The 13,153-nt window shown below is 41.3% G+C and overlaps 1 protein-coding gene across 1 annotated transcript; it reads right to left on the reverse strand.

The window, feature by feature from the left end:
* Window positions 1-2,855: 2,855 nt before the first annotated feature.
* Window positions 2,856-12,412, reverse strand: LOC129354746 (uncharacterized). The gene is made up of 7 exons (XM_055024223.1): window positions 12,181-12,412; window positions 11,071-11,105; window positions 9,826-10,137; window positions 5,872-8,692; window positions 5,200-5,334; window positions 4,121-4,227; window positions 2,856-3,180 (listed from the first exon to the last, which is right to left on the reverse strand). Exons 4-7 carry the CDS (start codon window positions 6,245-6,247, stop codon window positions 3,058-3,060), a joined length of 741 nt encoding a protein of 246 aa, XP_054880198.1. The 5' UTR covers window positions 6,248-8,692; window positions 9,826-10,137; window positions 11,071-11,105; window positions 12,181-12,412; the 3' UTR covers window positions 2,856-3,057.
* Window positions 12,413-13,153: the final 741 nt, after the last annotated feature.

The raw sequence follows: 13,153 nt of genomic DNA on the forward strand, positions 1-13,153 counted from the left end.
TTGAATAAACAGATAATATTTGATGTATTTTTCAGGTTCTGGGCTTAAGCAGAACCTTCTGGACCTGAGCTCCAGACCGGGACGGTTCTGATCCAGAAGGCCTGGAAGTTTGTTGAATGAATAAACATAATTCAGAAACTCTGGGCTTTCATGTGCAGATAAACAGCGCCCCCATGTGGATCAGTTCCGTACTGCAGCAGAACACAGCGAGTTCAACCGACAGAAGAAACGGGTCCGGACGGGTCCAGTTGGGTCAGAAAGGTGGAGATGATCAGAGTGATAAACAGACCCATTTGGGTTTATTTTCTGGACCCAAACGGGTCTAGAAAATGTTCTCCACATCATCAGCCTTCCTGTCATCCTGTGACCTCTGACCTTAACTCAGAGGACAGCTGACTGTCTGGGTGTTTTCTGAGTGTGGGTTAGGGTTAGGGTCTCTGCACACATGAGGCCGGTACCATGTCTGGTACCATTCAAGGTTCAGCCTGAGTGTCCTCCAGGGGGAGCCAGAGGAGCATCTGGGTCTCGGTTCTCCTGGAGCGCTGTGACAAACGGACCATCAGAACATTAAGAGTCAATGTTAAGCCGATGTTCTGGTTGCAGCTGTTGGATCTCTTACCGGTTCCGTCTGGTTCTGAAGGGACCGGACCAACTGCTGGGTCCATACCTCAGTGGTTCTGGTTGTGGTTCTGCATCGGTGTCAGCAGGTCACCAACACAAGATCTGAGCAGAAATTTTCAGCGGAAGTTCGAGGGAACTGGGTGTGACCTCTGACCTTTGGTTGAGAGAGGAGCGATGACGCAGCGCCAGCTGACCCTCAGCAGGTCAGATGCTGACGGCGTTGAAATCATCTCTGACCTTCGGTTTCCTTCAGACGGCGCTGAAAAGAGGAAATGGTTTCATCAGGTTCTCTAGTATTCAACTCACTGTGATTAATAAAAACTTCTCTGTGGTTAGCAGCTCCTTCAACTTGCTCAATGTAGCGAACTAAAAATACAGTCTGATTCTTCCTGCTAGCCTTTCGGTTCCTGATTCTGATATTATCCTCAAACAAGAAGCTTTTGAAATATCAATCTGATTAAATACTTTTAATTTTACGCTATAGTTTTGCTCGTATTTTAATTAGATTATTTGGTAAAGCTTTTTAAAAAATCCCTAAATTGGACACATTTGTCCTCATTTCTTGTCCAAAATTTATCATAATATTGACAAAAAGCACATAAATCTCCATCTGCTTGTCTCAGTGCTTATAAAATCATAACCAACCATCTGGCCTGAATTATTCCATCGTGTGCGTTCAGAGAAACGTCCATCAGGTTCAGAGGAAAACCTGGCTGCTGCAGAAACACAGAGCAGTTCCTGTAACAGCGACCTGAGGCGTTACAGGTTGGAGCCGTTTGAATGGAGGAAATGGTGACACGGACTGACATGAGGTCAGGGAGACCGAGGCTGTTGTACAGAAACCCCCTTTCAACACGTCTAACCTCTGGCACTTCTCCACGCTGCAGACAGAAAGCCTCTGATTATTCAGGAGGTGAAGGAAACACCGCGGTTTTCAAATCTCTTCTGAAAGTCTTGTGACAAACATTGAGGTCAGTGCTGGTGTCATCAGAACCAGACGCAGCTCGGCGGTTGTGCACGGATGTCTGACTGTGGTTCTGCTCTGCAGGTTGCCTGGTTCTGTGCATGTAGCAACCGTCACTGTGCATCAGCGAGACGTCTGCAGATTCAGATGGAGCTGATAAAGATCCACGAGGGTTCAGACGGGACTGGAACAGAACCGCTGTGCTCATCATGGGCAGATGATGCATGTCAACATGCAAACTACCACTTTATTTTGTTTCTGCTGCGGTCAGACTGACTGAGCCTGGAAGGAGAGATGAAGACCTGATCTCAGCTCTGTTCATGTTAGGAGGAAGTTCTGCAGCTCTGGTTCTGATGTGGGCTGGTTTGGGTTCAGGCGAACCTTCCAGTCACCAACAGTGTACAGTGAATGTTGCAAGACACAGAAACCAAAACGCAGCTCAGCATGTAAAACATGGAGGTTGATGTGCAGCATTAACAAACCACAAAGACCCATCGCTGAGCGATAATACAATATTACAATATTTATGATTTTAATCTTTCATTGTCTACATGTACATGAAACTCAACGACCTTTGACCTCATACAGTAAGCTATGAGGCTAAACAGAAAATAAAAATAAATGATGGAAAACTTCTGTCGGAGGTGAGGAGTGACTAAGTTTGGCTTGTGCTTCATGCATGAAGGTTTCTGGTTCTGTTGGTCCAGTGAGCGGTTCTGGAGCCAGGCAGAAGGTTCTGTACCATCCCATGTTAACTGTGCTCAGATCTTCACAAAGAACTTTTCAGATGATTAATAACCTCAGTCATAACAGGAAGTACAGGGTCGTGTTTCCTGAAGCTAAGCTAATAAAAAACCACAATGCGGCTAAAGCTAAACAGAACAACTCGTCACGTTTGACTTTGAGCCTCGTTTCCTTTGGTTCTTTCATTATTCTTGTGTCTTTTTGAGTATCTCCTTAAACATTAATGATTATTTCCTGTCAGCCTCTTTGGTTTATTTATGAATTATTCAGGTATTTTCCTGGTGTGTTCTGATCTTTGTTATTTTCTCATTGTTGACTTCCTGTTATGTTCCTGTTCTAGTTTGATCTGTTTTCCACAGACCTGATGACATGTTCTGTGTCCTGCAGGTGGAGCTTCCAGCCAATCAGTGAGCAGCATGGTGCCTTTGGGACTTTTGGCCGTTGCTGCGATGGACAGAAAACCAAATCTGATATTTAGACATCCTGTTTTTATTATCACTGACATCCCAAATTAAAGAAACAGGAACTAAAATTAAAACTAAAAACAGAAACTAATAAATACACTCACATAAACAATACCACCGTCTCAGACACCTTCAGCCGGCGCTCATTTCCCAGAGTTCATAGCGTTCAGAAGCAGGAAGCTTGGCTGAATCAGGCCTGGACTTCCTGGACTCTCCTCAGACGGAGCAGCAGCTCCAGAACCGGCTCACCTGCCCAGGTGTGAGTCAGTGTTGATGCATCTTGGGGTTGGGATGTTGGGCTTTGTAGTAGATGCATTCTGATGTAACCCGAACCGGAACCCGAACCGGAACCGGAACCAGAGTGGGAGGCAGCTGGATCTCCTCGTACTGAAACGAGACACCAGAGACGGTTTATTGTTTTCTCAGCAGATTAGTTGAGTTATTATTTAGAGAGTTATTGATTAAAGTATTTAAATGTAAGTTTGAATTCTTTTTGTAAATAATCTTTTGTCTTATTTGAAACTGAACCCCTATCAGGCAGTTATTTATGAATAACTCAGACTGAACTTCTTTAATGTTTTCTAAACCTGATCATTTCTTATCTAAATTATCTTAATAACTGCCCTGAGGAATTATTTATAGTTATGCACAGTGAAACTAGACTTCCTGTTGCACAACACAGATCATGGCTGCTCCAGATGATGACTCAACACACAGACAAACGTTGCCCTGATCAGTCCAGTTTAATCCAACTCCGGTCCATTTGCCTGTAAAGTCCGGTCGGTTGGCACAGTGTGAACACTAATCGACCTCTGACCTCTGGTCCTCCAAGCCTCGGTCTGGTTCAGTTTGAATGTGAACTCCAGTCAGACCAAGAGGCTCTAAAAGCAGAAAGTGGACTGCAGTGCAGGGCATTCTGGGTAAATCCAACCAAAGCTAACCGAGCTGCTTGAGCTGATCAAGCAGCTCTGGGTTATGAACAGCTTCCTGCAGCTTTTGGTCCAGAAGGCTTCAAACCCAGCTGGAACGGTTCTGTCACCAAAGTTCATCAAATCCTCCAGATGAACTGTAGTTTTCCGTCTACTTGACTCTGATTAGTGACAGAACTGGCACTGCTGGTGGTTTCAGTCTTTGTCCCACTCAATTCCTCTACAGACAGAAAACGGTGAAGTTGTCACACGTCTGCCCTATGATGCTGCAGCAGCATCTGAGCAGCAGGTGAACCACTGGAACATAAAAACGTTGCGGTGTCCCACCAACAGTCTCTGGTTTTAGCATCTCGAACTGTGAAATCGTCTCTCAGACTGACTGGCTGGTTGGTTGTTACCTGTGGGTTCTGCATGTCGTCGTTCTCCATGTTGTTTGTTGCAGAGTCCTTCGCCCTGCAGCAGCAGCAGCAGCAGCCGTTCCTCCTTATATAGACACAAAGAAAACCTGCAGATGGACGTTCAGTCAGTCAGTCACTTTTAAACAAACCCAACAAAAACATCACAAAGTCGAATCCCAGCTCACCGATTGTTTTTGTCATGTAATTACATGATCAAATATTAAAACATTCAACATTTTTCAGACATCACAGCTATGGTGTTTGGTATTTCATGACTTTTATTCTTCAAAATAAATTCATTTTAAATTAATTGTTAATGTTTTCTATTTAATGTTGTGAAAACCCGTGTTGTTGTCATTATGATGTAGCATTTTAAAACTCTTGATTCTCAGGAAAACGAAGAGGAAAGTCTTCAGATCATCAGTTCATGCTCGACGGATAAAAACCTGAACAGATTTGTCTCTGCTGATTTTTATTTACCAAATAATTCTTGCTTCTTATGAGGTTTTTGTTTAATAAGTTCCACAGGAGATTCATTTTTCAGAGTCATAGTTTTAGTTTCAAATTACAGATTTTATTTGTGGTGAAATGTTTAATTCACAATCTAAATATTTAGCGTTAAATAAATATCTTGTTAGCAAACTAAATATTTACTTTAATGATAAATATGTAGCTTTCAAAATACATATTTGCATTTTAACCAAAAAGTGGGCTTGCTAACTAAATACTGACTTTGGAGCTAAATATTTAGCTTATTAGTTGTAAATTAAATATTTCGCTCCAAAGTAAATAAACAATCTAAACAGCAATATTTACAAAGTTAATAAAAGTTTAGTTAGCTCACAACTAGATGTCTAGATCTAAACTAAATATTTAGCTTACTAACATTTAGCTTGTAAATCTAAGTAGCAATGTTTGGCAAATATTTACCTGTGGAGGTAGTGAGTTAAATATTTAAACTAATAAAAATTTACACAGGAAAAAACTAACATTTTTACCAAGATGTGAACAAATGAAATCAAACTGAAACTCATGCTGAATGTTCAAGCCGAAGCTCTGGAGGGTGTAAAGTTTCTCACCAGTAACAGCAGCCAGCAGGACGGCGTTCAGGCCCAGAGAAACTGCCATGAGGGGCTGGAGGAACTGCCCCGCTGTGGGGCAGGAGGGGGTCGATGACCAGGGGCCGGGCAGGACGGATGTGGTTGGATAAACAACTGAAGAGGAAGAAAATTATAATGATAAAGTAATTGAGAAAGGTTTCAAAAGAAAACAGACTGAAGGAAGTCAGTAGATTTAAGAGGCAGATAAACTGATAGAAGTGCTGAACAAACTGTTTCAGTCAAAATGCGAATATAATGAATGACTAATTCACAACAAACAGTTCACCAAATTCATTTCATTCACACATCATACTTCCAAACAGTTCACTAAGCTCGCTTACTTTTTGCTTATTGTGAGACAGAATCAACGTTTAATTTCAGATAAACAGTTTCAAAGTGCAGGAAACAATTTTCAGATTTTAAAGATGTTTTAATGACATTCAACATCAGGTTCAACATTCACTAAACATTTACTTTGACTTGACTGTCTCAGCTGTGCAGCTTCTTTAAGGCTAATTCAATAATATAACATTATTATTCATGCTAATAATCCCAGCTGCATAAAGGTCCCAACTCACCACCATGTTTTCATCTATTCTCATAAAACCAAACTAATGAAACTCTGCTGAGTTAAAAGTCTTTGCTTCTCACCTGACAGATGAAGACTGAAGGTGTCTTGGTCAACAATCTGGTCTTTCTGCCTTATCCCACAGTAGTACAGCCTGCTGTCCTCAGCAGAGACGTTTGTAATCTCCAGCTGGTTTCCTGATATGCTGAACTTTGACTGAAGTTCTGACTGGCAGAAGATAGGTGATGATGAAGAACGAATTCGTCCAATTCCTGCTCTGAACTGGCTGTGGATGTTCAGGAACCAGTAGACGTCACTACTGTTAACGGAGCAGGTTAAAGTCACATTATGACCCGGTTCTACAGTGACATTCTTCAAGTTCTGGGCCTCTGACCCCACCAGAACCAGCAGCAGAACCAGCAGCAGAACCAGCAGCAGAACCGTCCTCAGCAGATCCATCAGACGGGCTGCTGCTCCGCTGTGAGGCAGCACAGACTGATCCCCACTTCCTCTGAGCGTCTCATCAGTCACTAAGATCAGACCCGGCTCACAACAAGGAAGTGAAACTCATTCAGACTCCAGGAACCGGGCTGAGCTTGGACTAGACCACAACATTTCAGTCACTTTTTCTGCAGATGATAGAAAAACAGCAGCAGCTGGAGGACGACTGGACCAAGGAGAAACCTGAACTAGAGAACCTGCTGCAGGACGGACAGAACCAGAACCGGTGCATAGGAACAACATTGGAGACAAACAGAAGTAGTTTGACCTGAACGGCTCTTTTGGTCAATATTAACTCAATGTTATCATGACTGAACACCAACGACCTGATCAAGCAGCTCTGGGTTATGAACAGCTTCCTGCAGCTTTTGGTCCAGAAGGCTTCAAACCCAGCTGGAACAGTTCTGTCACCAAAGTTCATCAAATCCTCCAGATCTAATTTAACCCAACAGCAAGTTAAATTCAATCCTCTCAGATTCAATGACTGTGGCTCAGATTCCAAAGCCATGGGTTCAATTCCTGTTTCCTGTCAGCGGTCGACCTGCCAGCGCTTCATGTGAAGCATCTACTCAGTCTGCTGATGGGTAAAAACTCGGCTGGAAACGCCTTTTATCTGCAACACACAACGAATGAATGTGGAACCACCAGTTTAAAACTAAAGAATAAAAACAGCCAAACTACTGTGTTTATTTATGGAATGACTAATAAAAGACAAAATCTTAGTGAGCAAGCAGCTTAAAAAGATTTAAGCAAATATTAGGGAACAAAACCTGAAAAGCTACATAAATGATCGCATCATTTATGGTGTAGAGATGTGATAAACTCAGGTTAGAACCACAATTCAACAAGTCCAGACAGAAGTTCAGATAACATTAAACATGAAAGATCACAGAGCAGCTGTTCCTCACACTGCCGCTCAGCAACAGCAGCGTCACATCCACATGGAGCCATCAGCAACCTGGAACACTAATAAACATTAGTTTATTACTTCTACTGCTATATTCTAGTCACCAAGCAAGTATCACGTTACCAGTCAGTGAGCTGGCTCCCTCTTGTGGCAGAAATGACTTACAACAGACAAATAACAGTTTCAGTCTCATTTTATTTTAAAGTAAACTTCAACAATCAGTTTAACGGACCAGTTTTATTCTTGTCATATGATATAAAGCAGAAAGCAGCAGATGAATCAACTCTCATCACTATGTTCACTTCAAAACTACACTTCACTTTTTCAGGAGAATCATTTTGGAGTCTTTCAGTCATCACAAACCTAAACAAGTTTCATCAAATAATAATTTATCATCTTCAAAACGTCCACATTTTTCCACAGGAATGCATACAATAACATTAACAGCCTTTTAGTAATATATAAATAATAACATAAACAGTAACATAAGTTGAATATAAATGTTCTTGCTTCCTTCAAAAACATTAAAGTAGATTGGAATGAAGAAGAAGACAGGTTACATTCTTGCATCAAGAAGATGTTAACAATAAATTAATGCATTTTTTGGTAACTCAGCTGCACTAAATATTTGTCTGCTATGAAAATTAGGACAAATATTTGTTGACAGCAATGAACAAAAACATCAGATTTTGAAAAATGTTTATGTATTTATTTATGTTTTATTTATGTGTATTTATTATGTAAATATTTATGTTCATAAATAAATAATCTTAATAGTGATTCTGTAAACAACAGCTCCAGTGTCATGAACTCTTGACCTTCTCCTTAAAGCTGTGGTATGTAACTTAATAAAAAGTATATTTTGCCATATTTATTAAGTCTGTCTCCAGGTTCTGACAGTTTGTTATGAGACAGATAATCTATGCAAAGATCGATCTCCTGTTTTCTCCCAGTGCTGCTGCACCACTCAGGAAGAAGCAACCAATCAGAGCCAGCACATTCACAAGGTTGATTGACGGCACTAAGCCCCTCCCCCTTGCTTGGTTGCTTTAGTGCATTTGTTCAGTAGCAGCTCAGAGAAGACAGAGGAGATCGATCCTTTCTAAGATTGTGTCATAACAAGCTGACAGTTTTAACAAGTATGTGAAAAACCTTTTTAAAGTTACATTCTCCAGCTTTAGAGGTGAAACCAGATAAAACTGGAGAGCTGTGACTCTTGTCCTGGTTTGATCAGTTTTCTTGCCAGGCTTCAGAATATTGACTGGAGGTTTTAACTTCTACGGACATAAAATGGCAACAGGTGCAAGATGGTAACTTAGTCTGCGGTTTACTACTAGAAACTGCTGAAAGTTGAACTTAAACAATGTTTACTGTAGCAGATGTTTGAACTTCCTGTTAGAAGTAGATGATCAGACTGAGAGCAGAGAGGACCAGCGTCGGCAGGACGATCCGCCTGCTGGAGACACCATTTCCTGGGATCTTCACAGCTTCTCTAACTGGGAAAGAAACATCAAATGAGCCTTTTGACCACAGAAACATTCAGAAATGAGCAGTAAACAGATTATGTGGGATGAGTTTTCATTGTGTTTCATCAGGTAATGTCTAAATATTGCTGGGTTTCAGACGACGTAGCACCGATGTCACCCAAAGCAGATGAAGGGCAGGAAGTAAATGCAGCCCGATTATTTCTGCTGATCCAGCATCAAAATGCCTAAAGTCTGAGTCCTGTACTGTTGTTCCAACCGTCCGAATAGAGAGAAAGATAAACCTTATTTTTGTGTTTCAAAGGCAGTCGGTCACAGGGGAGGAAATTTGAACAAACTTACCGAAAAAAGAGGAGAAAAGTGAATCAAGAATCTACAGCTGAAAACTGGAGGTGCAGAAACTAACAATGCCAGAGTTTACAGCAAACAATCTCATCATTTAAATTATATTCTCAGATGTTTTATTGGACAGTTACTTAGAAGGACATATGTAAATTATTTAAATGATATATATCATGTTTTAATGGCTTTTCTGTAGATCACAGAATGGCTGAGCTACACTGGAGCTGAATCCAACAACGACTCAACATTAACTCAACTCCAGCTGCAATTTGGGTTTGCAGAAGCTAAATAAATGATTTACCAGGGGATCCAAGCACATGGGTTAGTTTGTTGTTAGCGATAGCATCGTTATCATAGACTAATTACTTAAAATGGCAGAATTCACTACTTACCCAGCAGAAACAAGTCATTTAATGATTTTTTTAACCCAAAATTTTACCCAACTTGAAACTAAATGTTGCATTCTCCAGGCTTTTGAAACGTTCTTCTGGTGCATGGTGTAATGTGAGGTCTGCAGCTCCAGGTAGTTAGTTATGTTCATTGCCTGGATGCGGGTAAATCCTCAAGATTATAAGAGAAGTCTTTTTTACTGAGACAATATCTGCACATTTTTTTGCCATGCCTCATCTGTTTCAGCCTATCGATGGCGTTAGCTACTCGCTGTGATCTATTGCGCTTTGTTTTGACCTGGAGAAATCCATTTTGTGACCCCATCTGAATTTTGTGCATCATCATGTGTCTGACTCACAGCAAACCTTTCTGACTGATTTCTGCTCTGCTGCTTCACAGATAAATCAACTCACCCTCCAACTTCATCCTGGATGTATTTTCTTTGTTGTCAATGACGACGTTGCAGTCATAGACTCCAGAGTCCTGCAGCGTCAGTTTCTTCAAGGTGATGGAGTAGTTCCTGTTCCGGTATTCTGTTGGGAAGCTGAACACTCGACCTTTAAACTTTTTGTGCTGATATTTCAAGTCTTCAACACCGTTCTTGATGTCAAGCAGAACCCCGTCATCTTCGTCCCTCCAGAACACGTTCGCCATTTTAGGGTTATCAGAAGAGCAGGGCAGCAGAACACTTTCTCCAACAAAGCCTGTGAGTTTCTGGCAGATCACTGAGGGAGAGCAGAGGATGAGACGAAGACCACAGCAGCACCAGAGCAGCAGCTACACTTCCATTGACCAGATAATTGCAGATAAATTGGAATTACAACAATCAATGTACTGAACAGAAACATGGCAACTTATAAAAAACACGTTTCTGATAAGTTTTGGTGATAGGATGAGGTAGTTTTTCAGCCGTACAGGAATTAGTTTATTTTGTAAAACTGTAATATAAACAGTTTTTTACGTCACTCGAATCACATGATTAACAGCCGGATGTTACTGCTGACTGAAAACAAGACAACATGAAGTGGTAGGTGTGTTGGCACAGCATGTTCTTAATGACTTAAACTTATTCATGAGTGACTTTAATTGTGTTACTTACTTAACAGGAACACCGTGATTGTGAAATTGTATTTTCACAATCATGAAAATACAATTTTCATTGAATGTTTGATGCTGCTAATAAGACTAGCAGAATAAAAAGTGTTGAACACATTTGTATCAATCACAGATCCAATGAACAAATCACATATAAACAAGTTGATGTATCAGCAGTTAAGAGGATGCTGCCTGCTGATTGGTATCAGGCTTTTCTGAAAACAGTATGTGTCTCTACTTTAGGAAGATAAACACTCTGGTTTAGGATCTGGGTATAAAATGGAGCTAAAAAGAGGTTACATGGCAACAGGGAAACAAGATTTGAATCTTAGCTTTAAATAGATTTGACACCAGCAGGTAGTAGTCTGATCCCACAGACAGAAACGGCTTCATTCAAAGAACCCACAGTCCTGCCCTCTATTGTCATCGTACTCTAGACTTTGTGTTGACATAAGGCGTTGAGAGTGACTACATAACAGAACTTCTCCATAACCTTGAGCTCTCTCACCGTTTTAAACATGACTGCTGCTACCAAAACCAACAGGAAATGAGTCACTGCTTACCAGAATGTAGAAGGGTGAAGATGCAAATCTGGATCCTGCAGAAACACAAAGTTCAGTTATTCATCTGAATCATCATCAGGATTTTAGGTTTGAATCTTTACTGGTGACACAAAACAACCAGCAGGTTTTTCCTCTTCTACCAGAACACTAGTGAGTTCTGTGTTAACCAGAAAGAGCCAGAACACGACGTGATCAACAATCTGGATGTGCGCCGAGGTTCTGGACGCCTGACAGTGATGCCACATGACGGAGGACAAGTAAGAGTCCAGGTTTCCTCTCTTCCACAGTGATGGGTGCTTCAGAGTGAGATGAACTCCCATCATGCCTTGTGTCTACTGTAGCAGCCTGTAAAGGCTATGATCTGGGGTTACTGCAGCTGGTGGGGTCAAAGGTCAGGCACATTATGAGGTAACCAGATTATTCCATCCATGATGGCACTGAATGCAGTCTGCATGTTCTCACTGAGCCTGGATTCTCTCTGGGTACTCCAGCTTCCTCCCACAGGCCAGAGACATGAGTCAGCTTAACTGGTCTGGACTTCAGGGTGAACCGGCCCCTCCTCCAGAACCACAAGAATAATTGTGTTAGATAGTGAATGGATGGAAACAAATTGTTTGTAGATCACCTGAAGCTTAAGGCGTACATCTTTACTGGGATAAAAGAAATGCATCTAGTTTGTTCTAAAAGAGTAAAAAATGTGTATTATTTTTGTTTTAATGAGCTCAGAGACTCAGAACCTGGTTTAAATGAAAGCCAAGAGGGTCCCCTTTAAGATGACACCAAACTTCATGATAGATCTTTGATCAATGTCCACACCATGGCAGACATGCACCAGTCTCAACTCAGCTACCAATTAGGAAGAGCTTTCATACCAAAATATTAACCAGAGATTTGTATTGATAAACTTCGCCCCCCTGAAACGGACAAAAACTGCCTGGCGATGGACTAACAGCAGTAACAGCATGAATCAGCAGTAACGGACAACAATAACAGCAGTGGCAGAAGCTAGCTAGTTAGCTAACCTGATAGCTAACATGCTACTTCTGCTATTAGCGTTTGCTCGACATTCCAGACATTTTTCTGTGTTTTTAAGCAACCGGAACAACAAACCATTTGATATGTGACTTCATGGCTCTTTGGAGTCTGTAGAAACTGAATAAACCGCTAACGGTTAACTTTAGATTTTAATAGCTAAACAACAGGAGTTTCCGGAAGTGAATGGGTTATTTGAAAAGTATGTCGCATCATTATGACGTATTCTTCAGCGACAACCCGGGATGCAGCGTCCTCCTCCTTCTTCTTCTGTTTTTTAATTGGCGGGTGGCAACCAACTTAAGGTGCATTTACCGCCACCTACCAGACTAGAGTGTGATCATCAATGATCTGAGAGGGAAAATAATAATACAATTAATAAAGCTAATCAGCTGATTAAAAAACATTTTCCAAAAACTATAATAAAAATCAAACATGTCTATTAAAACGACAAGAGCCCGTAACAACAAGCTTTTAACTTTGGTACTGCCAGAATTGAACACTGTCGGCCCGCAATGCATCCTGGGATAGTTTGGGCTGCGAAGGACACACCAGAGCCAGCAACCTTTGGAGGACCCAGGCTGTTTGTTCTTCTTCCTAGACAACAATACAGTGAATTACTGCCACCATCTGGTCAGGAGGTCCTTCATACAATGCAGGTTAACTTCCTGATTCCCCAGGTTGTGAATCAGTTTCTTTTCTGTTCCACATCACAACAGAACATTTTCTATGGTTTCATCTGTTCCACACGATGTGAACGTTTCCTGAACATCATTCATAAGGTTTCCCTGTAATGAATGATGTTCTGTTTGACCCAGTGGGTCAGAATCTGAATCCATTTCCTCTCCTCTCTCTTGCTCCAGGTAACTTCTTCATGTGGGTCAGATGAATCTCAGGAGAAATGAACTCCCAGAACAGATATGTTGACCTCTACTTGACCCCAGCAGGGCGTTTTTAAACCAGACCCAACCAACCATTGGTTCAGAGCTTCTTCAGAAAAATAAGAAAAGTAGAAACCGTTATTGTTGTGACCTTTGACCTGGTGTCTAAA

This window comes from Poeciliopsis prolifica, unplaced genomic scaffold, assembly GCF_027474105.1.
Source record: "Poeciliopsis prolifica strain line A6 unplaced genomic scaffold, Auburn_PproV2 SCAFFOLD116, whole genome shotgun sequence".
Taxonomy (NCBI): domain Eukaryota; kingdom Metazoa; phylum Chordata; class Actinopteri; order Cyprinodontiformes; family Poeciliidae; genus Poeciliopsis; species Poeciliopsis prolifica.